The 26,833-nt window shown below is 58.2% G+C and overlaps 1 protein-coding gene across 3 annotated transcripts in view; it reads left to right on the forward strand.

The window, feature by feature from the left end:
* The window catches only part of SLC7A3 (solute carrier family 7 member 3), a 21,278-nt gene extending 14,892 nt beyond the window's left edge, over nt 1-6,386 (forward strand). For all 3 annotated transcript variants that reach the window (XM_075917642.2, XM_075917641.2, XM_075917643.2), the window contains exons 5-12: nt 340-452; nt 1,537-1,759; nt 3,205-3,344; nt 3,424-3,526; nt 3,719-3,903; nt 4,615-4,781; nt 5,246-5,354; nt 5,817-6,386. In XM_075917642.2, coding sequence (XP_075773757.2) covers nt 340-452; nt 1,537-1,759; nt 3,205-3,344; nt 3,424-3,526; nt 3,719-3,903; nt 4,615-4,781; nt 5,246-5,354; nt 5,817-5,911 — 1,135 coding nt within the window. In that variant the 3' untranslated portion in view covers nt 5,912-6,386. The remainder of the gene's footprint in view (nt 1-339; nt 453-1,536; nt 1,760-3,204; nt 3,345-3,423; nt 3,527-3,718; nt 3,904-4,614; nt 4,782-5,245; nt 5,355-5,816) is intronic.
* The last annotated feature ends 20,447 nt before the right edge of the window (nt 6,387-26,833 follow it).

The following is a 26,833-nucleotide window of genomic DNA, read 5'->3' on the forward strand; positions in this document are numbered from 1 at the left end:
GTGGGGTCTCCCTCCCCACCCTGCCCTCTGGCGGGAGCCCGGCCCAGCCCCTGCCCTGCCTAGGAGCTGTGCTGCAGGCTGGGGCACCGTGCTACAGGCCCCCTGGGTTTGGCTCTGGGCAGGGCGTGCGCCCGGCACGGGGCTGCTCTCAGCGGCCGTCCAGCAGCTTGTGCCCGTCACAGGCGGTTAAGCTCCATGTTCCCAGGGACTAAGGACACCGGCCCCCATGGCTCGGGCCTTCCCCAGAGTCCAGGGCCTGAACCCTGCATGTTGCGTTTGCTCGGGGGCTCTCGGCCCTGAGGCTGCCCCGCACGCTGACCGGCCTCTCTCCTCCTCCAGCATCGGCCCCCTGGGAGCAGGGGGGTTTCTTCCTTTTGGATTCCAGGGGATCCTCTCCGGAGCCGCAACCTGCTTCTACGCCTTCGTGGGGTTCGACTGTATCGCTACCACAGGTCAGGCAGCAGCTTGGGCAGGGGGTGGGGCACCTCCCGGCTCCCTGGCCAGTCCCCCAGATGCCTGCCTGCCGGCCGAATTGCCACAGGGATCAGCGCCAAGATCCCTGCCGGTGCAGGGCCGGGGCCGGGTGCTGCCGAGAGCAGAGGTCACTTCCTGGTCTGGGCAGGGCCCCGATTGGAGCCGCTCTGGGATTTCACCAGCCCGCGCACAGAGAACGGGCTTGTGAACAGTCTGCTCCGCGGAGGAACAGGCAGGCAGCTGGGTCTTTTCCCTGCCGTGCCTGCTGCCCCCTCCCAGGCCTGCAGGCTCGTGCGGCTGCTCCTGGGGCCGCAGGCCCATGGGGGTCTGAACCGTGGCTGGGAAGCCTGGTGCCGAGGCCCCCGCTCGCAGGAACTTGCTCTAAGTCACTGAGTTTGCTGGGCACGAGCCTTCGGTTCCTCCCATCCTGGCCACGAAAGGTGGCGCCGGGGCTCTGGGGAGCTTTGCTAGGCCCCGGCCCGGAGCTGGCTTGGCAGGATGGCAGTGAGCCCTCGCCACGTCTGCGCTCAGCAGAGCCACGGCCGGGCAGGTGCCACTGGTGCCGTGCGCTCCTGCCCCCAGAGCCCCGCTCTCGTGCCCGTCCTCCCCCTCTGGCGCCCTCTGCAGACAAGCCCTGCCCTGAGCGAGGGCAGCACCGGGGTGGTCTCCTGGCTCGGCTCTTAGCTCTGGGTTTCATTCTGGGGGCCTGCCCCTGCTGCTCCCCCACTGCAGCCGCGCTGCGGAACCAGGCGGGTTGGTGGGGCTGGGAGCGGACGCGTTGCTGGTTCTGCTCTGTGTAGCTGCGCGCTGGGCAGCTGCTGCTTAGGGGAGGCGCCGGGGCTGCACGCAGGCTCAGGTTGGCCACGCTGCCCTGGCCACGGGGGAGGCACTTCAGCATCCTGGCCGTTGACTCCGCCTCCTCCCCGCGGCTGACGGGGTGGCGCGCTGCTCGCCTGCAGCGGGGGGGTCCGGGGGCCCCTGCCGCGTCCCAGTGGCCCGGCCCTTGCGCGTTTGCGGGGGGAGATGTCCCTGCCCCGGGTCTCATCTCTGCTTCTCTTTCAGGGGAGGAGGCCATGAGCCCTCAGCGCTCCATCCCCATTGGCATCATCGTGTCTCTCCTGATCTGCTTCGTGGCGTATTCCGGTGTCTCGGCCGCCCTGACCCTCATGGTGCCCTACTACCTGCTGAACAAGGACAGTCCCCTGCCCGAGGCTTTCAAACACGTGGGCTGGGAGCCCGCCCGCTACGTGGTGGCAGTCGGCTCGCTCTGCGCGCTCTCGACCAGGTGCGGGGTCAGGCTGCCGGCGAGGGCCTGGCTAATGGCCGCGGTGCGGGCGGCTGGAGCCCTTTCCCTCCGGGCGGCAGGAACCGAGGAAGGGGTGGGCCGGTGGTTGGGCGGTGCTAGTGCACACGGGTGCATGGAAACCCTTCCCGGCCTGTCCCGCCTGTGCCCAGGACCCCAGCCCTGCAGCGAGGGGCCAAGCGCCCGGGCTCCAACCTCGTCACGGCTCACGCGCAGCCTGGGAGGCACCAGGGACAGCGCTCGGCCGCTCACGCCGGCTCCGTGTGACCTGGAGACCGAGCAGCTCGGTGCCGCGAGTCCCCCCGCGCAGCGCGTGAGCAGCGGCCCTGGGAACATCTTGGCCTTGCTCCACAGTGTGCCGGCACCGGCCCACCGGAAAGGCCTAATCTGTGTCCCACCTCCCTTCGGAGCCCGGCCAGTGAGAGCGCCCGGGGCCCAGTCCCGCTGAGTCGCTTGCTGGTACTGAAGCCCCAACCCTGACGTCTGCTCTGCTTGCTGGGCCGGCACATGGGCGTGAACCAGGGCTCCTATTTCTCCTGGTGGCTGGTGCTTTTCAGCCCCACGGAGCTCCCCCCGCGGCCCTTCGCTGGTGCTGTGCCGCAGGCGGGGTTGTGCTGCGCTGTGCGGGGAGCTGGGCGTAGGCACGTGGCTCTAGTGCCACCAAGGAACCGGAGATGCGCTCTGGCCCTGGCGCTGTGCCGCAGGCGGGGTTGTGCTGCGCTCTGCGGGGAGCTGGGCGTAGGCACGTGGCTCTAGTGCCGCCAAGGAACCGGAGACGCGCTCTGGCCCTGGCGCTGTGCCACAGGCGGGGTTGTGCTGCGCTGTGCGGGGAGCTGGGCGTAGGCACGTGGCTCTAGTGCCACCAAGGAACCGGAGATGCGCTCTGGCCCTGGCGCTGTGCCGCAGGCGGGGTTGTGCTGCGCTCTGCGGGGAGCTGGGCGTAGGCACGTGGCTCTAGTGCCGCCAAGGAACCGGAGACGCGCTCTGGCTCGCTTGACTTACGCACCCGCCCTCCATGCCCACGGGCTCGGCTTGGGCGCCCCCTTGTGGGCGAGCGCTTGCTGCGCTTTGCGTGCCGTGTCCGTCTGGCTACGTTCCATGCGGAAGCGACTGGGGAGACTGAGCCTCCAGAGCCCTCCCCACCAATGACTGTTGGATGTGGGGGAGACGGCTGTGGCTGCCGTGGCTGCGAGACTGTCGCCGGCCACCCTGGAGCAGCCGCTACGTCTCTCCCCTGAATTTCCGCCGGCTCTCGGGGTCAGGCCGCAATGCGCCAGCCCTCGGTGGGATGGAGGGTCCTTCTGTGTGGCTCTCGGTACTCGTGCTCCTGAGGAGGCCACGGGGAGCAGCCACGTGGCGGGCGGGGGCGGGGCCTGGCTCGAGGCGGCGAATGCTCAGTGTGGTGGTGGAACCTTTCTCCGCTGCAGCTTGCTGGGCTCCATGTTCCCCATGCCCCGGGTGATCTACGCCATGGCTGAGGACGGGCTGCTGTTCAAGTTCCTCTCCAGGGTGCACCCCCGGACCAAGACGCCCCTGGTGGCCACAGTCGTCTCGGGCATCGTTGCTGGTAAGCAGTCGGTCTCCTGCCTCGTGCCTGGCTGCGGGCGAGCCAGGCCTGTGCTCACACTGGCCCTGTTGTGTTCCAGCGCTGATGGGGCTCCTCTTTGAGCTGGAGGACCTGGTGGACCTCATGTCGATCGGCACCCTGCTGGCGTACTCCCTGGTTTCCGTCTGCGTGCTGATCCTCAGGTGGGTGGCCCCTCGGACGTGCGCTGCCTCTGACCGGGGCTGTTCCGCTGCACCGGGGGGCGCTGGAGAGCGTGCGTGGCAGGCCGAGCTCCCTGCCCTGTGCAGCGGGGGCCACGGACCCAACGCCCTGGCGGGGCGGACCTGAGCTGTGCTGCGGCCGTTGAGTTTCCAGTGACTTGGGGTTTGGTTCAGGTACCAGCCGGATCAGCTGAACTCTCCAAAGGCCCAGGAGATGGAGGCGCTGAACAGGAGCGAGGAGAAGGGGACCACGAGCCCAGCCAAGGAGCAGTTCACCTGGAGGAGCCTCCTCAGCCCCCCTTGCGACACTCCCACCCACTCGTCAGGGCGAATTGTCTATGGCAGCACGGCGGCCGCTGGTGAGCACGGCAGGAAGCACCTGGCTTGGCTGTGAGCCGCCGAGTCCCCAGTGACGCAGGGGCTGCGCGTGGGCCTCGGGCAGAGCGAGCCACAGCCTGTGACGTGTGCAGAGGCAGGAAGCGCGCGGGCGTCTTGCCAGAGCCACGCAGGAGCGTCCTGCCATGGGCATGCCCTGGCTCAGCACAGGCTGCACGTGTCTGCCAGACTCCGGGGGCCACATGCCACAGGGGCTGCTGGGTCGCCAGACGCCCCACGATGTGATGGGGCCTGCTGTGTCCCCGGGCTGCTTTGGGCACCTTTGGAAGGGCACCAGCTGCAGGTACATGGAGCTGGGCACGCCCCCAGGGATCGGCCTAGACAAGAGAGCCGGGCTGGCAGCTGTAACGCGGGCAAGGACAGGCTTTGCCTTCCCAAACCTGCCTACCTGCCCCAGCCGCCCAGGAGGGCTGGGCCCGCGGCGAGACAGCCTGGCCCTCCGGCTGGCCCGGCAAGGTCGGGCTTCGGGACTGGGGCTGGGCAGGGTGTTGGCTCCACGGATGGAGATGACTGAAGGGGCAGGGTCCGGGGTGGACGGGGCTGGGGCTGGGGCTTGCTTTCCCGCCGCCCGTGCTGTGACGGGGAACAAGCGGGGCAGTGACCCTCTGGCGCCGGCCGGGCCTGGGCTCAGAGCAGAAAGCGCGTGGATGGCCCAACCGTCTCCTCTCTTGCAGCTCTGGGCATCACCATCCTCTGCCTGCTCCTGGCCCAGAAGATGGACTCCATGGTGGCGGGCAGTGGGGGCTGGATCACAGCCTGTGCCCTCCTGCTGGCGCTCATTCTGCTCCCCACCATCGTCATCTGGAGGCAGCCGCAGAGCAACGCTCGGCTGAGTTTCAAAGTAAGAGCCACAGCTGGGAGCGGGGATCCCTCTGCTGGGGGCCGCGGGGCGGGCGGGGGCCGCGGGATTGGCTGCGGGGCGGGTGAGGGCTGTGGGGTGGGCGGGGGCTGTGGGGCGGGCGGGGGCCGCGGGATTGGCTGCAAGGCGGGCGGGGGCTGCGGGATTGGCTGCGGGGCGGGCGGGGCGCGGGGCGGGGGGGGGCGTGGGATTGGCTGCGGGGCGGGCGGGGGCTGCGGGATTGGCTGCGGGGCGGGCGGGGGCTGTGGGGCGGGATTGGCTGCGGGGCGGGCGGGGGCTGCGGGATTGGCTGCGGGGCGGGCGGGGGCCGCGGGATTGGCTGCTGGTCTCCGTCCCCAGGTGGATGGGCTCCGGCCGGCCCCTCCCTGGGAGCCCGTCTGATGCTGCCAGGGGGGAGGGCAGCCTTTGCCTGCCCCGCCCCATGGCCCGTCTCTGTCGTCTCCCAGGTGCCCTGCCTGCCGCTGCTGCCGCTCTTCAGCATCTTCGTGAACGTTTACCTCATGATGCAGCTGAGTGCGGGCACCTGGGCCCGCTTTGCTGTGTGGATGGCAGTGGGTAAGTGACCGCTCTGCTCGGGACCCCGGGCCCTGGACACACCCCTCCCTTCCCCCGCCTGTGGTAAGCCCCGTAGGAGGGACCGTCCCCGGGCTGGACTCCCAGGTCCTCCCGCCGAGGGCCTGGCCCGCCAGAGGAGCGCTGCACCCTGCGGGGGAGGCTGCTCCGTCGCTGCCTGCGGGCCCGGGCCCTGCCCCGCCCTGGCTCCCCTTGGCTGCGGCGACGCCAAGAAGCAGCAGGTGCAGCAGTGGTGCTGAGAGTGGAGAGGCCGCGGGGACGCTGATCCAGAGCCCCCACCAATGGGGCGTGGCCTGCCCGCAGCTCCCCTGGTGCGCTAGGACTGCCTGTTCCGCCCGGGGGGGGCGCGAGGCCCGTTGGCCTGTCTGGGCTGTGGGAGGGGCTGCTGGGGCTGGGTGGCAGGATCCTGCTTGGGGACTGATTCGGGGGCTAATTGCCTTGCAGGCTTCGCCATCTACTTTGGCTATGGGATATGGCACAGCACAGAGGGGCAGAAATCCCAGTCGCGGGCCACAGGCCGCAGCGCGGTGGCCGTCTGAGCCGGAGATGTCCGGTGCCTTCACCGCAGCCTGGACTCCCTGGAGGCCTTTGCCCCCCGGCCCCTCCCTTCGGTGGAACAAAGCGAGAAACTGGGCAAGGTGCCAAGCCCTCGCCGGGCGCCCGAGAAGTGGAGGCCACGCGGCCACGCCCAGCTGGGTCCCCGCTGTTTACCTTGATGGACTGGATGTTCAAATCCCAGACCAAGGGGGACGGGTGCAGTCGCTCTCCCGGCCTCCCTTCCCCTCCCTGGGTGTTGTTATCTTTGACGCTGTTGTCGGAAGTGCTGCTTTCTCCGGTTGGCGGCAGGCCCCACGTCCGTAGTGCAGCTCTATTTATTCTGTGCAGCCTCGTGGGGGCTGCCTCGTTCTGCCTGTCTGTAAATAGCCCCGTGCGCCATAGTCCCCGCTCCTGTGGACGGGGCAGTTTTACATGTTCGCTTTTGTACTATTAAATTCCAGAGGGTTTTAACGTTCAGCTCCGTCGCTGCCCAGGTGGCTTGTGTCTGGCCCGTTTCTTTCCCAGGCCCGTGCCGGGCACCGGCCGCTCTGGGGAGTCGGGATCCGACCATCCCCGGAGCCAGAGACCAGGGGAATGGCTCAGAGAAGCGAGCGGCTTTCTCGAGGCTCGTGTCCCTGAGGAGTCCTGCTCTGGCCGTTTGGCGTCGCCTGCAGCAGCATTTCCCCGGCACAGGCTCCGCCTCGCCCAATGGCACGTGCACGGCGGCTGCAGCCCGCGGCGTTTCCGGCGCTGCGCTTAGGCCTTGTCCACGCTGGAAGAGGGTTTGTCAGTGGCTCCCGGCCAGGGTCGATCGCGCTGGGCCAGCTCTGCAAGGGAGATAGGCGGGACCGGATCGTCTCATCTGTGCGAGCGCAGCCAGGCCGCACCCCGGCGGCTTTTGTCACGTGTCCCCCAGACTGTGATTCCTGCTGCCATGGCACCGGGAGCCCCGGCGTGCTGGGCGCTTGCAGGCTGGGATGCTCTCGCCTTCCCCTCCCAGGGACTGCATGGACGCGCAGCCTCCCTCTAGCCCTCCTCCGCCTCCCAGGGCTGCCCCAGGCCTCCCGGCGTGGGGTCCAGTGGGCAGTGGCTGGTGGGGCCGGGCGGTGTAACGTAATGAGCCAGCCTGCCTGGCCGTGCCCGCATGCCTGCCGTGGGCAGAAGAGGTGGAGCCCTGGGTGCCCAAAGAGGCTCGGCACTGGGACGGTTACGGCGCTTGGCTCCGGCCAGCTCACTGGAACGGCGCCAGCAGAGGTGTGTTCCTCGGAGCACTTGGCGCCACCGGCCTCAGGGCAGAAGCAGATCAGGGCCCTGCTGGGAGCCGCGTCATTGGACTGGGCCAACCCTCTCCTGTGGGTGTGCTCGCTGCCCTGCCAGCCAGGAGCTTTGCTCTGACTTGACAGGAGGGGGTTCAGGGCTGAGGCTGTGGGGGCCAAGGCATCGCTTAGCCGGGGACCCCTCGCTCGTGCCAAGAGCAGGTTTCCAGACTCCCGCTCCTGGGCCATGCTCCTTCCTGGCGGCAATGCAGGCTGTGCCCTCCGTGGGGAGGCGCTGGGGAGCCTGGCTCAGGGCCACTTCTCATCTGCTTGCGACGGCAGCACTTGGCGGAGTGGGGCAGAAGGGGGCTGTTGCTGGCTCCAAAGCCCTTGTCTGGGGCAGCGGAGGCCACACGTGGTGTATTCGGTGTCTCCCTTTGCCTCCCGGGGGTGAAGCCTGAGCCCTTTCTGCAGGGGGTGGGGGAAGGTGTCTGAGCAGGGCCTAGCTCGCAGGATAGTGGCGGCCGCTGTCGGAGTGCTCCGGAGGCTCCCACTGGCGAGGGTCTGGAAGCAGCACGGCTCGGAGAGCAGCAGAGTCTTCAGCGGGTGCTGCGGCGCCTCCGTCGGACACAGGAGCTGGCCCTGCTGCAGCCGCAGTTCCCTGCTCGGGTTTTCGCACTGCCCCATCTCTTGTGCAAGTGGCTCGTTAACGTGCAACTCAGCTGGCATTCAAAACGGCCTTTGGCCTTCCTGCTGGGCGCAGCAAGTCTGTCCCCAACCCTCCAGCGCCTGCTGCTTCCTTGGGCCTCCGCAATTTCTGCTCTTGGCAGGTCCAGCCACTGGGCTGGTGTGGAGAGACCCAGCCTTGGGGTCCCCACGTCCCAGTCTCAAGCCTCAGCCCCACAGAGCCCTCTGCATGGGGAGCTGTGTTGTCCGTAAAGACCTGCCCGGGATCTTTTGCAAGGGGATAAGGCAAAAGGCCCCAGTGATCGGTAATACATCTGTCATGTGCATATTGACTGACAGTCACGCTCCCGCACTCTCTCACACAAGCACACTCCGTCTTGTTGCCAACTAGTTGCTCCCCCTAACTTCCCAGGCCAGGTGAGGGGTGGAGCCGGGCTTCTGCCGATCCGGATCAATGCTCCTGTGTTGACAAGATGAGACCCAGGGCCCCCAGCAAGACACCTTAGATTTATAGCAGTTCCCCTCTCATGCAGCTCTGTTGTTCATCTTATGCAGATCTATGCAAATCTATGCAGCTCTATGCAGTTAGTCATTTGTGGCACCTTCTGGGTGTTGTCCTTGATGCTGCCATATCCATCTTCAAAGAAGGTTTTTGGATTGGCTTCCAAAGAAGGTGCCTGCTTTGACTCTCACGGCCACCAGTGCACCTGATCTTTCTCTCGGCTCCACGTGACAGGCCTTACTGTCCTTGGATCTGGTCCCATTCCCTTCTCCAACGGCTGCAGCTGTTCAGAGGTGCTTGCCTTCCATGCCTTACTCCTTCACACCTTATTCATTCAACAGGGCAATAAGAGCGGCCGTACTGGGTCAGATCAATCATCCATCTAGCCCAGTGTCCTGTCTGCCAACAGTGGCCCAAGTCAGCTGCCGCAGGAGGAGAGAACACAGCAGGTAATCCTCATGGGATCTCTCTCCTGTCATCCATTTACAGACAGAGGCCAGGGACACCTTTCCTACTTATCCTGGCCAATAGCCATTGCTGGACCTAACCTCCATGAATCTATCAGGCTCTTTTTTGAACCCTGTTAAAGTCCTAGTCTTCACAACATCCTCTGGCAAGGAGTTCCACAGGTTGACTATGCGCTGTGTACAGGGCCAGCCCACAACAGTTTGCCACCTGAGGCTGGGAGCTCAAATGATGCCCCCATACCCTCTTTTCTCCTGCCTGCCTGTTATGTCTCTTGTGCCCTCCTTCCTCCAGCACAGCACTCCACCATCTCTGTGCATCTAGAGCAGAGAGCATACATATACACCAGCAGCAGACACAATTGTCTACACTCTGGGTCCTAGTGACCTCCCCCCCCCCCACAGTCTGGCACCTGAGGCAGCCACCTCAGTTTGCCTCATGGTAAGGCCAGCCCTGGCTGTGTGAAGAAAAACTTCCTTTTGTTTGTTTTAAACCTGCTGCCTATTCATTTCATTTGGTGACCCCTAGTTTTTAGATTGCGGGAATATGTAAATCACTTTTTCCACACCACTCATGATTTTATAGACCCCTGTCATATCTCCCCTTAGTCTCCTCTTTTCTAAATTGAAAAGTCCAAGTCTTTTTAATCTCTCTTCATATGAGACTCATTCCAAACCCCTCATCATTTTTGTTGCCTTTTCTGAACTTTTTCCAATGCCAATATATCTTTTTTCAGATGAGATGACCACATCTGTAGCAGTGTTCAAGATGTGGGCATCCCATGGTTTTATATGGAGGCAATAGGATATTTTCTGTCTTATTCTCTGTCTCTTTTTTAATGATTCCCAACATTCTGTTTGCAGTTTTGACGGCTGCTGCCCACTGAGTAGATGTTCTCAGAGAACTATCCACAGGGACTCCAAGATCTCTCTTGAGTAGTTGTAGTTAAATTAGTCCCCATCATATTGTCTGTGTAGTTGGGATTATGTTTTCCAATGTGCATTACTGTACATTTATCAACATTACATTTCATTTGCCATTTTGTTGCCCAGTCACTTAGTTTGGTGAGATCTTTCTTTAAACTCTTCCCAGTCTGCTTTGATCTTAACTATCCTGAGCAGTTTAGTATCATCTGCAAATTTTACCACCTCACTGTTTACCCCGTTCTCTAGATCATTTATAAGTAAGTTGAATAGGATGGGTTCCCAGGACAGACCCTTGGGGGACCCCACTAGTTAGCTCCCTACACTCAGAAATTTACAATTTATTCCTACCCTTTGTTTTCTGTCTTTTAACCAGTTCTCATTCCATGAAAGGACCTTCCCTCTTCTCCCATGACAACTTACTTTACTTCAGAGCCTCTGGTGAGGGACCTTGTCAAAGGCTTTCTGGAAATCTAAGTATTCTATAGCCACTGGATCCCCCTTGTCCACATGTTTGTTGATCTCCTCAAAGAATTCTAGCAAGATATGATTAGTAAGACATGATTTCCCTTTATAGAAACCATGTTGATTTCCCCCCCAACAAATTATGTTCATCTATATGTCTGATAATTTTATTCTTTACTATAGTTTCAACCAATTTACCCAGTACTGAAGTTAAACTTACCGGTCTGTAATTGCCAGGATCACTTCTGGAGCCCTTTTTAAATATTGGCGTCATGTTAGCTATATTACAGTCATTAGTTACAGAAGCTGAGTTCAAGGGCAGGTTACAAACCACAATTAATAGTTTCTCAATTTCACATTTGAGTTTTCATAACTCTTGAGTGAATGCCATCTGGTCCCGGTGACTTGTTACTGTTCAGTTTATCAGTTTGTTCCAAAACCACCTCCAATGACACCTCAATCTGGGACAATTCCTCAGATTTGTCACCTAAAAAGAATGTCTCAGGTTTAGGGATGTCCCCAATATCCTCAGCCATAAGACCAAAGCAAAGAATTAATTTAGCTTCTCCGCTATGACTTGTTCATCTTTGAGGGCTCTTTTAGCATCTCGATTGCCCAAGGGCCCCACTGGTTGTTTAGCCGGCTTCCTGATGTACTTAAAATCATTTTGCTGTTACTTTTTGAGTTTTTGGCTGGCTGTTCTTCAAACTCCTTTTTGGCTTTTCTGATGATATTTTTACACTTAATTTGACAATGTTTATGGCCCTTTCTGTTTTCCTCACTAGGATTTGACAATCAATTTAAAGGGGAGAGATCTTACTCTGCTCCTAGCAAAAAGACATTTTTCTTTCCCTTAACTATTCTTAGGGGCTATAACATTGTACCAGGTCTTAATACAAAGTTTCTATAAAAAGACTTAACACAAGGTTATATGAAAATGATACAAAGTTATCGGAAGCTATTTAATACAGAGATTTAGCTACCCCGGCCAGGCCCATTTCAGAGTTGGCCCTTCGGGGCAGACTTAGCACTGATCCTCTGCAGCTCTGCCCCTGCCTGGTCCCCTAAATCCACCACAGGCCCAAGCCAGTCAGCTACCTGCAGGGCGTCCCCTATACAGTGGAACCCACCCCACCTCCCTACCTGCAGGGCGTCCCCTATACAGTGGAACCCACCCCACCTCCCTACCTGCAGGGCGTCCCCTATACAGTGGAACCCACCCCACCTCCCTACCTGCAGGGCGTCCCCTATACAGTGGAACCCACCCCACCTCCCTACCTGCAGGGCGTCCCTTATCTCTTGTGCTGGCAGTCGGGTGGATCCGAGGATGGGGCCAGGATGACGGGGCCAGAGGGGGCAGGGCCCAGACCCCTCCAAGAGTCAGAGCCCTCTGACAGCAGGAGTCCTGCTTAGCTTCCTGCACGCAGGCATCTCTGGTCCTTGCTCAGAGCAGCCAGCGGCCTGGCACCGCAGCCTGGGGTGACCGAGTGGGGCCGCAGGCCATGCCAGTACGTGCCTGCATGTTCCTGCCGGCCCCTGCTTTGGGCAGCCTGGTGCTGGGGGCCCGGGCAGGCGCTGTCCCTGGAGGGCGAGCTCTGGGAGAGCCGGGGCAGGGCTCTGACGCTATTTGGGATTCTGCCAGCACGCGCCCTAGCCAGGCTGTGTGCGTGGAGAGCAGGGTCCCCTTGGGCTGCCTGTCTGGGTGTGCATGGGAGGCGGTGTGGCTGTGATCCACGTGGCACGGGAGTGTGTGGGGAGCTCAGCTGGCGGTGAAGTAGGCTTGGTTAAGAAAGCAGCGAGGCCTTTGGGCAGGTGCTCACCACCCTCCAGGCAGGAGAGGCCCAGTCAAGGGCTGTGCTGGCCCCCAGCGGTCACTGGCAGGCTGCCAGCTTCTAACAGTTCTGATACCTGCCCGCCTTAGCCCCACACGTGGCAGGGTTCTGCCCTGTGGGCAGGTACCTGTCCTGCGCAGCCTGGGAGTGAAAGTAACAGAATGATGGAGCCTCCAGCCCGGCTCCGTCTTCTGTGCCAAGGGCAGGGGCGAGTTGGAGGGAGGCTCCGGCACCTCCCCCCCCCCCCGGCCAGAGCAGCAGGGTGGGGGGGATGGTTTGACAGATCCATCCTTTCTCAGTGGTGGCTGCTGTGGGAGGGAGAGCCTGGGGTCCTACTCCCCTTCCCAGCTCTGGCATATGGAGGCTGTGGACAGCAGAGGGCACCAGCCTCAGTCCCCTGGCAGGGATGAACCTTGGTCCTTGACATGCCCTTTCCTCCCCCTGGCAGCAGCCAGCCTGTTCCCAGACCCACTGACCTTCCCCTGCGGCCCGCGGAAGCAGCTGGGGGAGTCGCGGGCGGAGCCTGGGGGTGGTGGGAGCTGAGCGATCTCCTCAGGACACAGGAGCCAAACCTGTAGCTGTCCCTGGCTGTGTCTAGCCTGCGCCGAGGTGCGCAAACGGGGTGCCACGATTTCTCTATCTTTGTCGGAAGAGGCTTTTCCGTCTACACGGGGCCTCCTCTTTCGGAAGAGCCCTTCTGCCTTGGGGGAGGAGGAAGACAGGGCTTCCGGAAGAGCACGTCCACTTTCCTGCAGAAAAGAGCGGAAGAGCAGACGTGTTCCCTGGATGCAGCACAGTTTTTCCATGGTACCTCCAGTGTCCCGGAAAACCCCCATAGTGTGGACATAGCCCCAGGCTGGCTGCTCTGCTCATTCTCTTCCTTGCCGTCCTGCCCCCATGCTCCCTGTACTCACAGGAGACTGGAGCAGCCAGCAGGGCAGCAGCCTGGTTCCCCAGTCTGCAACGGGAAAGAGGCCCAGGCCCAGCCATGGAACCGACTCGGCCAGACTGCCTTACAGCTTGCTCCAGGCAGTGCCTGGAGGGAGAAAACCGCTATCTGGGCAGTGCTGAGGGCTGGCTGCCCTCTGCCCCGCCCCTTCTGCCTGAGGCCCCACCCCTTTTGGGAGCATGGCACCACTTCGCGCCCTGCCCAGGGGCCTCGGCTCTAGGGTTGCCAGATGGTTGCAACAAAAATACCAGGCACACTTGACATTCCATCTCATTGAGGAAATACCCGACAGTTCTATTTCCTCAGTTTGTTTCCTGAACAGAAAGCTCAAGTACTGGACTGTCCGGTTCAGAACCGCAGCCCTGGCAGCCCTGGCCGGCCCCCTTCTGCCTGTTGTACAAGAGCAGAGAGCCCCAGGCTGGAGTGGAAGCTGCAGCCCGCCTGGATAACTGGGCACTGATGCCCCTTGCTGTAACAAACCGCCCTCCTCTCTCCCAGCTGGGCACCGCCGCTGCCTGCAGCCTGCGGGCCAGGGGAAGGAGAGGCCCACGACTGGGCTGAGTCCATCTGGAAGGGAGATGATTTCACAGGTTCTGGTCTAAATCAGCCTGACAGATTATTCCACAAAATAAACTGATTGAAGGCAGATGGCCCCAGCCTGCTTTGGGAATCTTCCTCTTCCCAAAGGAGTCTCCGCTCTGCCTGGCCTCCTGGGGCCTGCAGTGCCCACCACAGCCTGCTTGCCCTCGGACACGGGCCATGGCGCTGAGCCCGTGCTGCCTGGCTCGCTGTTGGCGTGAGTTCGGGCTCCGATTCTTGGGGAAACTGTTCAATGGGGAAAACAAAAGCCTCTCCCCCTGGGCTGGGCTAGCTCCTGGAAATGGCCCAGCGGCTCTCCTGGAAGCCAGGGAGGGGCCCTGGCTGTCTGAGAGTCAGGCGTTGGCTCCAGCTCCAGCTCCCTGCTGGCCCACTGCTCGAGTTGGCTGCAGGGAGGGGTGGTGTGAATGGAGGCCCTGCTGGCGGCTAGAGGGACTCTACGGGGCAGGACAAGTAGCCTTTACCCTCTGGCTACTCACTGAGCAACACCAAATCGCTCTCCCCTGCAGGATGCCAGTGAGAGAGAGAGAGAGACAGAGAGCTGCCCCGCAAGGGAACCAGCAGCAGCTCCTGCTCTACCACCTGTGAGCTGTGATCCGACGGGGCCTGCCACTGGATGAAACGCTCAGGCAACCGAGGAGCAGCACGGTGGAGGGGACGCACAGGGATCACTGGCATCCGTCTGGCAGGAGGGGAGCTCTCTCTCTCCCCGCCTCTAAGCAGGCAACCAGAAAACAAGGCGCACACAACGAGTGGCCAGCTCAAGTGGAAACTTTGGTTTAAGTGACCTGCCCAGCATTTCCTGGGAGCTCTGGCAGAGGCCACATTCCACTGTTTGCAACAAGCAGGGCAGTGTCCTGTGGACGACGGCTTCCTTTCATACACAGCCTGGATTCCGTTCCAGGACAGGTCCAGCCTGTGCACTGAATGAGGCAGGGGCTCGTGGGGAAAAGCATGCCCATGTAAGTAAGGACTGGAAGGGTAAGGCCTTTTCCTGTCACCATACTGTAAGGCTGAGGCCTTTTTCTGCAGCCATATGAGGAGAGCAGCAACCATGGGCTAAAACGCAGAAAGTCGCATTCCATGTCACTGGCGTAAAAACTAATATTGGGGGTTAAGAAGGGCCAATAGTGCCCCCTCTGCAGAGAAAGAAACAGGCCTAGAAACTCTAGCTGGGCGAAGATAACGGCTAGCAGCTGGGAATGGGTGATGGGAGGGATCATGTGAGGGTTCCCTACTCTGTTCACTCCCACTGGCCACTGTGGGCAGACAGGGCGCTGGGCTGGATGAGCCTTTGCTCCGACCCAGCCCGGCCGCTCGGATGTTCTGTTTACGTTTGTTTGTTCTGCGTTCTTCTGGCAGCACATCTCTGAGCAGCAGTTGGGGTGTGAAATCCCCACTGCTTTGCTTGGTTTTTATGGGCCCCACTTCTCTGTTCTTTGTTTTGCCCTCTGGTTCTTTGATTGTTCCGCCTGTAGCCTAGCGAAGAGTGTGAGATTTAAGGTGGGACAGTACCATTGGCTAAAGAATTGGCTTATAGCTGTGGTTTCCACCAGGCTAGCCGCTAGCCACGTGTGGCTATTTGGCTGGTTGAATGTAGTTCATTTGCTACAGCAGTAGCTACTCTAGCGGCTACTGCTTCAGAACCGGTTGGACACCAGCTGGGCTATGTCTACACTGGCAGCTTCTTGCACAAGAACAGCTGTTCTTCCGCAAAAACTTGCCGGCTGTCTACACTGCACGAGCGTTCTTTCAGAAGTAAATTTACAATATCGCGTTGGAAAACAGGGCTTCCTCTGGAAGAGTTATTCCTCTCCCCATGAGGACTAAGCCCTCTTGCGCAAGAGCTTTTCCAGAAGAGGCCAGTGTAGACGGGCAACATGAATTTCTTGCGCAAGAAAGCCCAATGGTTAAAGTGGCCATCGGAGCTTTCTTGCGCAAGAGAGCGTCTACACTGGCACGGATGCTCTTGCGCAAAAGCACAAGGCAGTGTAGACGCGCTCTTGTGGAAGAATTCTTGCGCAAGAAACTGCCAGTGTAGACATAGCCCAGGGGTTTCTAATATGTTAGGGTTAGTTAGAACAGAGGGAGCAAGCTACAGCCTGGGGGCAAGTCAGACCCGTCAGTTGTGCCCCCAGCTCCTGCTGGCATGTGAGGTCAGGAGGAGCCAGCCCAACTGCCTCTGCCCCCTGCCCCTCAGCTTCAGTGCCCCCAGTGCCCGGACTGTACAGTCGCTGCACAGCCAACCCCAGTGCTCTGGGAGGCACAGCTGCACTGCCGCCAGCCCTGGGGGTGGGACAGGAGGTGGTGGGTGGTCAGGGGTGAGGAATGAAGGGGCTAGGTAGGGGTGGGGCCAACCCACAGCTGGCTAAGGGTGCTAAGAGGTGGGCAATCCACTAATCGTGTAGCTGATAAAGGAAGGTTGCTGCGGCTCTGCAGTAAGAGCCAGGCATGCCGGTGGCCCAGCTCCTACTACATTTACACTGCAGAGGCGCAGCCGGGGTAGGTCCTGGACCTGGTATGAGCTGGGACTGAGCTGGGCTCGCACCAGGTCCAGCAGCCCCTGTACGGGGCCTCAGTCTCCCCCAGCCCCCAACCCAGCCCTCCATACAATTTCCATACTCAATGTGGCTCTCAGGCCAAAAAGCCCCCCCTCCCATATTAGAAAACTGTTCAGTAATACTGTAGTGAAATAACGGGCGCTGGCAGAGCTGAGCCGGCCTCGGCTTTCACCGTAAACTGGGGCCCAAAGGAAGTTCTTTGGGAACCAGCGCCAGGCCCCAGCTCCAAGATCGGAGCAGCTGGCCCCGTGCCAGTGGCACCGCGCTGCAGTGGGAGTCCTGCCCGGCCAGCAAGGCACGTGGAGCCGCCGAGGGGGGAGTGGGGAGCCCTGGGGGCGCTCTGTGCTGGGGGGGCTTATCAGCAGGCGGAGGGCATCACTGTGTAAGGCTCCTTCCCTGGAGAAAGACCCTGTAAACCCGCAAAAGATTATGCCCTGAGCTCTCAGAAATGGGTTTGGGTGGCCCGGAGTCCTGGAAGAGGGGGGTTTAAATCAACCAGGCTAGACCTTGAGCCCTAAGAACTAGCTGGAGGCGGGGTGGCCGAGAATGTGTGGGGAAGAGAGTAAAGCTGGGTGTCTTATACTCTGAGGCTAGGGCCTGAGACAGCATTAGTGCCTAAATTAACAGGGGGCTAGTGCCTACATTAATGCCCGCAGCCCACGGAAGGGTAAAGGTGGATGCCCTAGTCCCGTGGTCGCCAAACTTTTTAAGCATGAGATCACTTTTTGAATGTAAGTGGAATACAGGATGTGCCTCAGATCCAAACACCCTCATCCCACCTCTTTCCCACCCTTCCTCTGAGGCCCCGCCCCTGCTCACTCCATCCTCCCTCCCCCACCCTCACTCACTTTTATCGGGCAGAGGGTTGGGGTGTGGGAGGGGAGGGTGCAGATACTGGTCTTGAGCCAAAGGATTTGGAGTGTGGGGGCGGTTTCTGAGCTGAGCCTGGGGCAGGGAGTTGAGGAGCAGGAGGGGGTTCAGGGTGCAGGCTCTGGGAGGGAGTTTGGGTGCAGAGAAACTCAGGGCTAGAGCAGAGGCTTGGGGTGCAGGAGGGGTTCACGACTGGGGCCGGGGTTCGGAGCTGGCTCTAGCTGGGCACCGCTTACCACAGGTGGCTTTTGGGTGGCGGTGCAGTGGGCTAAGGCCAGCTCACCCTTACCCTGGCCCTGCACCACCCCCAAAACAGCCAGCAAACTCCCTCCATGCCTGCTCCCTCTGCACTATGGAGATGGGGTACAGAGTGGGAGGAGGGGCGCTCTGAGATCACCACTCCCTTCCCTTCTTCCTGTGCCCTGCACAGCAACTAGAGACTTCCAAGGGTGGGTGCAGCTGCCAGGCAGAGGGCAAGCGCAGCATGGCGGTGCTGAGCGGGGCAAATGTTGTACCGGAACTTGACAGCCTCTCGGCCAAACCTGTCAGGATCACGTGTCAAAGGTCCAAGATCTACGGGTAGGTCCCGACCTGCTGGTTGGCGACCACGGCCCTGGAGTGAGGGTGGCAGAGAATGTTGTGCAGGTAACAGGACAGCGCAGGCGTCATTCTCTGCTGTCCTTCCTGTCGCAGGTCGGGGCCCAGGCAGAGACAGGTGGAGGTGAATGCCTGGCTGCGAAGATGGTGTCAGCAGGAGGGATTGGGTTTCCTTGACCACAGGGTGCTGTTCCAAGGAGGACTGCTAAGCCAGAAGGGGAAGAGTGTTTTGGATGCAGACTGGCTAACCTAGTGAGGAGGCTTTAAACTGGGTTCAATGGGGGCAAGTGACCAAAGCCCACAGGTAAGTGAAGAACATGGAGACCTGGGAGTTGGGTTGGAAATGGGAGGGAGCGTGGGCTATAACAGCAGAGAGAAAGGCGGGACAAGGCAGAACTGGGGGGCAAAATCAAATCAGCATCTTAGAAGCCTGAATACAAATGCAAGGAGCATGGGGAATGAACTGGAAGTGCCAATAAATGAAGGTAACCGCCATTGTTGGCAGCACAGAGGCCTGGTGAGAGTGCACGTGAGTGGAATATTGGGACAGAAGGGGAAGGGCAGGCCGGGGGGGTGTTGCCTTGTTTATTAAGAACGTGTGCACGTGGACTGGGGGGATGGACGTAGGGGACAGACTTGTGGAGAGAGCCTTTAGTGCCACCCACTGGCCATGAGGGGGCGCCCCTCCCCAGCCTCGGTGGACAACAGCTGGCCCTAACGAAGCACCTGACCATCAATCAGAAGGCGGGGCCAGGGAGATAAAAGACCTGCCAAGAGGGCTAGAAAAGCACCAGCGGCAGAAGGAGCCAGAAGCCTCCAGTCTGTGCTCCCTGGAGGAGCCAGACGCTGCAGAGGCTGAGCACCGCCCACTGCTCCCAGGCGGGCTCCCTGCCTGGCCCGAGCTGCCGACGCACTGGCGCCCCGAGGACCTGCCCGGAACCCAGGTGCAGCCTCAGGGGAGTTTGGAAGCAGCCCGGGGAAAGCTGACGCTTTGTGAGCTTGGGCAGCATTGCGGAGCGGCTCTCTGCTGCACCCAGGGCCCTGGGTGGGGACACAGTGGAGTGGGTGGGCCTGCATCCGCTCTGCAACTGCACTCTTGGGTAGCAGACTCCCCCCTTGGCTGTGCCTGAATTACAGATGTCGCTAGGGCTGCGGTTTTGAACCGGACAGTCCGGTATTTGAGCTTTCTGTCCGGGAAACAAATTGAGAAAAGACTGGACATAGACACGTCGGGTGTTTTCTAACAAAGTCCGTTTTATTACCCTCATGAGTATCAGTACCTACTTGCGTGCTGCCTGCTGGCAGATGCACTCACGCTGCATGAGCGTGTCTGCCAGCCAGCCAGCATGCAACTACACAGTGGGACGGGGCAGGGCTGGAGCGGGATGAAATCCCTGGGGCCGGACACGCCTGTGCACCCTGCTGGGACCGTGAGCGGGACGGGCAGCACCCCGGGATCTGTGTGCGCCTGGACCAGCCCCGCTTCCCGGTGGCCGGTTCATCCCCGCACACCCGTCCCCGGCCAGCCCCACTCCCTGCCGGCTGGCTTTCCCCCACCGCCAGCCCCACCCCCCCAACCCTCTCCCGACCTGCCCTGCTCCCCCCATGGCCGGTCCCCCCCCACCTCCCATCTGAGATCAAGTGTGTCTGGTATTTTTGTCAAAATTATCTGGGAACCCTAGCTGACACCCACTGCTGCCACGCCCTGAATAGGGGCCTGGCTTTAGACTGGTTGTTTGCCTGCTGCCACGCCCAAGAAAGGGCTCGGTTTCAAACTGCTGTTAGTTTGCTGGGTACCATGCCCTGAGCAAGGGCTTGGGCTTGGACTGTTTATTGTGCTGCCTGCCTGGAACCCAGGGGGAGCCTTTGTACTGCTTATTTGCTGCCAGGCAGGCTGAGGTCAGGCACTGAACTGTTTATTTACCTGCCCCGAACTGAGGCCAGGCTCTGGCCGCGGGGTTGCAGCTTGCCCGGTGAGGACCTACACACACCTTCCCTCCTCCCCCCCCGCCCCAGCTAATTCCTCCAACTGACGGTGCAATACATCTAGACTAAAGCATTTGCAGAAAATCATGCCTAACGGAAAAGTTTTCCGTTAAAAGCATTTGCGGAAAAGAGCATCTAGATTGGCACGGACGCTCTTGCGCAAAAGCACTTTTTGTGGAAAAGTGTCCGTGCCAATCTAGATGCGGTTTTGCGCAAGAAAACCCCGACTGCCATTTTCGCCATCGGGGCTCTTTTGCGCAAAACAATACCGTGTTGTCTACACTGTCCCTCTTGTGCAAAAGCATTTGCGCAAGAGGGCTTTTGCCCGAACTGGAGCAGCATAGCATTTCCACAAGAAGCACTGATTTCAGACAGTAGGAAGTCAGTGCTCTTGCAGAAATTCAGGTGGACAGTGTAGACAGCTGGCAAGTTATTCCGCAAAAGCAGCTGCTTTGCAGAATAACTTGCCAGTCTAGATGCAGCCAGTGGGTCAGAGTGGAGGCCCACTGACCACGAGGGGGAACTGCCCTGGCCCGAGTGCAACCCACCTACACGGTAAAAAACAAGTGTGATATCATACTACAGACAACCTAGCCTGGCAGAAGAAGTGGATGAGGCGTTTCTTAAACAAAATCATCCAAAGCGCAGGATTTGGTGGTGACGGGGGACTTCTACTATCCAGAGAGATGTTGGGGAAACTAACACATCAGGGGCCAGACTATCCAATAAGTTCTTGGACTGCACTGGAGACAATTGTTTATTTCACAAGGTTGAGAGAGCTACTGGGGGAAGCTGTTCTAGATTTGATTTTAACAAATAGGGAGGAGCTGTTTGAGAATTTGCAAATGGAAGGCAACCTGGGTTAAAGTGATCATGAAATCGTAGAGTTCATGATACTAAGGAATGGTAGAGGAGAGAACAGCAAAATAGAGACAATGGATTTCAGGAAGGCAGATTTTAGTGAACTCAGAGCTGGTGGGTAAGGTCCCCTGAGAAGTAAGACTAAGAGGAAAAACAACTGAAGAGAGTTGGCAGTTTTTCATAGGGATATTATTAAGGGCCCAAAAGCAAATTATTCCACTGCGTAGCAAAGACAGAAAGTATGGTAAGAGACCGCTTTGGCTTAACCAGGAGATCTTATTTTGTTGCTCTTTTCTGAACCTTTTCCAATGCCAATATATCTTTTTTGAGATGACGTGACCACAACTGTAGCAGTACTGAAGATGTGGGCGTACCATGGTTTTATGTAGAGGCATTAAAATATTTCCTCTCTTATTCGCTACCCTTTTTTAATGACTCCTAACATCCTATTTGCTTTTTACATTGCCGCTGCCCACTGAGTTGATGTTGTCCGAGAACTATCCACAATGACTCCAAGATCTCTCTCTTAAATGGGTATAGCCAAATTAGCCCCCATCATATTGTACGTATGGTTGGGATTATTTTTTCCAATGTGCATTACTTTACATTTATCAATATTAAATTTCATTTGCCATTTTGTTGCCCAATCACTTCGTTTGGTGAGATCTTTTTGAAGCTCTTCAATTTGCTTTGGTCTTAACTATCACAAACAGTTTAGTATCAGCTGCAAATTTTGCCACTCTGCTGTTTACCCCTTTCTCCAGATCATTTATAAATAAGTTGAATAGGATTGGGCCCAGGACAGACTGTTGGGGGACCCCACTAGCTACCTCTCTTCACTCGGAAAACTGACCATTTATTCCTACCCTTTGTTTCCTGTCTTTTTAACCAGTTCTCAATCCATGAAAGGACCTTCCCTCTTATCCCATGACAACTTACTTTGGTGAGGGACCTTGTCAGAGGCTTTCTGGAAACCTAAATATACTCCATCCACTAGATATAAGAGCTCCATGTGACTCAAAAGGTGTTCTCTCACCAACAAAAATTGGTCCAGGAAAAGTTATTCCCCCACCTGCTTTCTCTCAGAGCCTACGTCTAGACTGGCATGATTTTGTGCAAATACTTTTAACGGAAAAGTTTTTCCGTTAAAAGTATTTGCGCAAGAGAGCGTCTATACTTGCATGTGCCTTTATGCAAAAGATTTGCTTTTGCGCAAAAGCAAATCTTTTGCGCAAAAGCATCCATGCCAGTGTAGATGCTCTCTTGCACAAGAAAGGTCCAATGGCCATTTTAGCCATCGGGCTTTCTTGCGCAAGAAATTAACGTGGCTGTCTACACTGGCCCTCTTGCACAAGAGGGCTTATCCCTGAGTGGGAGCGTCGGAGTATTTGCACAAGAACCACTGATTTTGTACATTAAAAAGTCAGTGTTCTTGCGCAAATACTCGCAGCCGGTGTAGACAGGTGGCAAGATTTTGTGCAAAATCATGCCAGTCTAGACGCAGCCTAAGGGTGTATCTAGACTACATGCCTCTGGTGACAGAGGCATGTAGATTAGGCTACCCGGCATAGGAAAATGAAGTGGCAATTTAAATAATGGCCGCTTCATTTAAATTTAAATGGCTGCCGCACTGAGCCGATCAGCTGTTTGTCGGCTCAGCACGCTAGTCTGGACACTTTGTGGTCAACATCAAAGGCATTTGTCGACCGCCCTGGTATGCCTCGTGGGATGAGGTTTACCAGGGAGGTCGACAAATGCCTTTGATGTCAACAGTGGAGCGTCCAGACAGCTGATCAGCTCAGCGCGGCAGCCATTTAAATGAAGCGGCGATTATTTAAATCGCCGCTTCATTTCCCTTTGTCGTGTCAACAAATCTACATGTCTCTGTCGACGGAGCCATGTAGTGTAGCCATACCCTAATAGCCTGGACGGACAGGGCCACGACAGCACTGTCTTCGTTCTTTGGCGTGATTGGTGTAACGTAATGGGAATCTTCACGTGGCCACATTACTGCAATCTCCCTCCCCCAACATCAACACTGAAAACTCCAAGTGCTCTGAGGTGCAGGGATCACAGCTGAGGTGAGATTTCTAGCTCCACCGCCCAGCCCTCTGCGCTGGGCACTAATGCAGCTGGCCTGTGTGGACTGGACTCCACAGAGACACTGCCAGGGAATTTGGCAGCTGTTTCCTGGAAAACAGCAATGGTGAGACTTGGAGATCCTGAGTTCCAGTCCACAGACAAGTCCCTACTGCCCCAGACCCTGCCCCCATCACCTTCTGCTTCTAGCTCCCTGCCCTGGCTGCTGCTGGTTCCCTGCCTTGTTCTCCACTTCTCCTAGCCTCCTTCTGCCCATGTGTCTCATCACCCTGCTCCTCTTTCTCTCTCTGCTCCTATTCCTCTCCACTCCTGGCTGCTCCCTTCACTTCCCTCCACGCCTGCCTCTGCTCTCCCTTGCTCCCAACCCCCCATCGTCCGCCTGCCTCGCCTCGCTCCTCTTCTCTCCGCCTGGCATCCTCTCCCCCACTTCTGGCCCTTTGTATTAGAGGCAGGCGGCTCCCCTGGCATGCTCACTGTACCCCACAGGGTTCCCTGTGCTCTCCCAACCCCTCCTCCCCAGGGGTCCCCCTGCGTGCCTGCCTCTCTGAGCCCCTCAGGACCTTGTGGCACCTCCCCAGTGGGCTGGCTCTGGCAGCAGCAGGGTCCTGGCCATCTGCACCCCAGCACAGAGGTTGAGCGGCTGCTGGGTGTCCTGAGCGCAGCTGGGGGCCGAACCCGCCCTGCCTCTGGCCAGGCGCTCTGTGCTCAGGCTTGCAGCCCTGCTCCTTCCGACAGTGCTGGTGTCCAGGCTGCTCATTGGCTTCCCGTCTGCACCTGGGCAGAGAGCTGCTCTCCAGCGGGCCCGTTACCAGCACCACCATGGCTAGCTTGCTGTAGCTTCCCTCTCCCAGGATAGGCCTGGGCCACCCCTAACTGCCCCGTTCTGGTCATTCCCGCTGCAATGCCTGGCCAGACTGAGGTCACTTCTGGGAACGTTACCAATTAGATCCAGCCTCCAGGCCAGGGAGGCCCCCAGAGGGAAGCGGTGGGCAGCTGGCACTTCCAGCCCTGCTGTAGGGGAGAGACTTTTGATACTGAAACAGGGGGCTGGGCTAGATGGTCCCTGGGTCCAGCACTGCGTGGCCACTTTGATGTCGGCCGGGGAGGGAGACCTCGAGTTACAGCTTGGCTGGCAGCTGCCACAGTCCAAGAGCAGATCGCTGTGCTGGGAGCTGTGCAAACAGCTGGAGGCAGGCTCTGGTTCGGGTCAGCTGATCAGATGGTGCCTGTTATGTCGCTCACTGAAGGTATCAAGCATCTGGGGAGGGCGCTGGGGACCTCCTGGCATGGAGGCTGGATCTGGGTACAGGGAATGCTCGCAGATATGACCTCAGTCTGGTTGTCAGCCTCCTTGGCTGCTGCTTCCACTCCGCTGACACCGACGGGCTTCTCATAAGAACAGCCCCCCATGAAGGCTGACAGATATGGGGTGCTACCCAGGAAGTGTTTGGGAGGAAGTGGGTGCTGTGGCCTAGGAAGGCCGGTGTGGGGCTGGGAGCCAGGAACGACTCTGGAGTTCTGACTCCGGCTCTGCCGATGGGCTGGGAATGGCTGTTGCTTCAGGAACAGGCTTTGCTGAGAGCCCCACCAGAGCCTGCTTGTGTCTCTGCCACCTCCTGCCAGGCAGGTACAACCCAGCTAGCAGCACGCGGGCACAAGAGGCAATCCAGACACACGTGGCTCCTGGCCTGAGGAGGTCGTGCTGTGAAATACTCAGCCCCCTGGCCACCCCCCAGCCTTTACCTCGCAGGTGCTGGGAGAATCGCCGTTATGAGTCAGCCTCTCTTGTTTTCCTGCCAGCTTTCAGTTCATGCCTGGACACTTGACTGACTTGGGGTTTTGCTTCCCAAGTGCCGGATCTAGCATGCCAGATGCGGCTCGTCGGTTTGCATAATGGGGCAGGAATTTACCCAGTGCAACCTTTTGTAGCTCTTGGAAAAAGCTGATTGTAATTTGCAGTCTGTGTTTTGCTTGTGCCAGGCTGAGAAGCAGCATCCATGACAGCAGGCAACTGCTGCCGTGCGACACATGAAATGTACAGTCGTCTCTTTTTTCTCTTTCTAGATAAAATGGGCTTCTGAATAGTTGATGTTGATTTGCATTGTCAGTTTTGTAGCAGTTTGCCTCCGGCGAGGGCTTTTTATCTCAGGGAGCCCTTCACAACCCATCCCCACCCCTTGGTAGGCAGGAGTCATAATTCAGATGGGAAGTGGAGCCATGCAGGGCAGAAATGTCATGTCTTAGATCACCCAGTGAGCCTGTGTTAGGGTGGGAATTGACCCCACAACCGATTCTCAGTTCTGTGCTTTAGCCACTAGGCAAGATTTCCCTTCATGCTCTCTTAGCAGCAACACCTGGTGGGTTTTATCTGGACTGCTTTCTCCTGTTTGAACCCTAAGAAGCCCTATTGCTCTGCTGTTTGCTGCCCTCTGGGACAGGTGTGAAAGGCAGCCTCAACTCTGCTCTGTCATGTCCCCTTTTGCCTGCAGAGCTGGCAGGAACGACACCTGCCGCTGCTCAGCAGGCCCTAGAGCAGTGTCTGTTCTTTGCATGGGCCACAGGAAGGCCTGGTCTACACTGCTGCAGGCCGTGGGTCTAAGTTACGCTGCTCCAGCTATGTAAGGGATGTGGCTAAAGTCAATGGACTTAGATCTACTTACCATGGGATCTTCACGGCGGCGAGCCGATGGCGCTGCTCTCCCATGAACTCCGCCTCCACTTCTTGTCCTGGAGTCGCTGGGAGCGTGCTCGGTGGCCAGGTATCGCACCTGTTGGCCCCCACTGCATCGATCGCTGCCCACTGATCCAGCAGGTGGCATGGACATGCCCTGACTTCACTGTGCAGCTCAGAATATCAAAAGGGAAAATGGATAATGGAGCCAGTATTACTAAGGTGCCTTCCCCTTTTGTTCTGTTGCTTGTCTGAGCCCAAGCATGCTGCAGGCAAGAGAGCTGCTTTTGTTTCCTGGGCGTGTCTCTCCTATTCCTTTGAACCCATGTTTTGCCAGGCTGCCTGAGGACCTGTGCATGCATATGTATGTTAGCAGGAGCTCTCTGGTTGATAGGGGAGGAAAAGGCCTGGAAGTGTTACCCCTTGCTGGGGAGGGGGAAGCCTGGTTATCCTATTAGTGGAGCAGGGTGCTGTTCCCTCTTGCGTAAGATGGTGCTTGGTGGTAGAAGGAACCTGATAAGAGGAAAGTGGCAAACGCAGCATTAAGGCCCCTAGGCCAGTGGGCAGTGTGAGTTTGAACAGAGCCCTTGTAGAGGAGTGTCTATGGCCATGCCCCAGTCCAGGAGAGCAGGGAGCCTGGCATGGGATGGCAGTGTGTCCAGCAAGTACCACTCAGAGGCCCCATTGCCCCCACGCCTCTTCCTGTTCTGCCCCAAGTGGCTGCAACTGCTTTCAGAGAAAGTGCTGACAGGGAATCTGCTTCTGGAGCTGGTGCAGGCCCGTACCAGGAATGTGTGTGTGGGCAAGGAGCGGAGGCTTTTTTTGTAAATGTGGACCATGGCTTAAATGACTGCTTCTTGGAGCAGCTGGTACAGGAACCCACAGGAGGAGACGCAATTCTCGGTTTAGTCCTGAGTGGAGCGCAGGATCAGGTCCAGGAGGTAACCGTTACAGGACCGCTTGGGAATAGTGACCATAATACAATAACATTTAACATTCCTGTGGTGGGAAGAACACCTCAGCAGTCAAGCACTCTGGCATTTAATTTCAAAAAGGGGAATTACACAAAAATGAGGAGGTGAGTTAAACAGAAATTAAAAGGCACAGTGACTAGAGCCAAATCCCTGCAAGCTGCATGGAAACTTTTTAAAGACACCATAATAGAGGCCCAACTTAAATGTATACCCCAAATTAAAAAACATAGCAAGAGACCTAAAAAAGAGTCACCGTGGCTTAACGACCATGTAAAAGAAGCAGTGAGGGACAAAAAGGCATCTTTTAAGAAGTGGAAGTCCAATCCTAGTGAGATAAATAGAAAGGAACATAAACACTGTCAAATCAAGTTTAAAAATGTAATAAGCAAAAAGAGATTTTGAGGAACAGCTAGTCAAAAACTCAAAAAGAAACACCAAAATGTTTAAGTACATTAGAAGCAGGAAGCCTGCTAAAAAACCAGTGGGTCCCTTAGATGATCAAGGTATAAAAGGAGAAATCAAGGACGATAAAGCCATTGCGGATAAACTAAATGATTTCTCTGCTTCAGTCTTCACGACTGAGGACGTTAGGGAGATTCCCAAATTTGCACTGTCCTTTGTGGATGAT

The sequence above is a fragment of the Pelodiscus sinensis genome, chromosome 13 (genome assembly GCF_052426305.1).
Source record: "Pelodiscus sinensis isolate ZL-2025 chromosome 13, ASM5242630v1, whole genome shotgun sequence".
Lineage (NCBI taxonomy): Eukaryota > Metazoa > Chordata > Testudines > Trionychidae > Pelodiscus > Pelodiscus sinensis.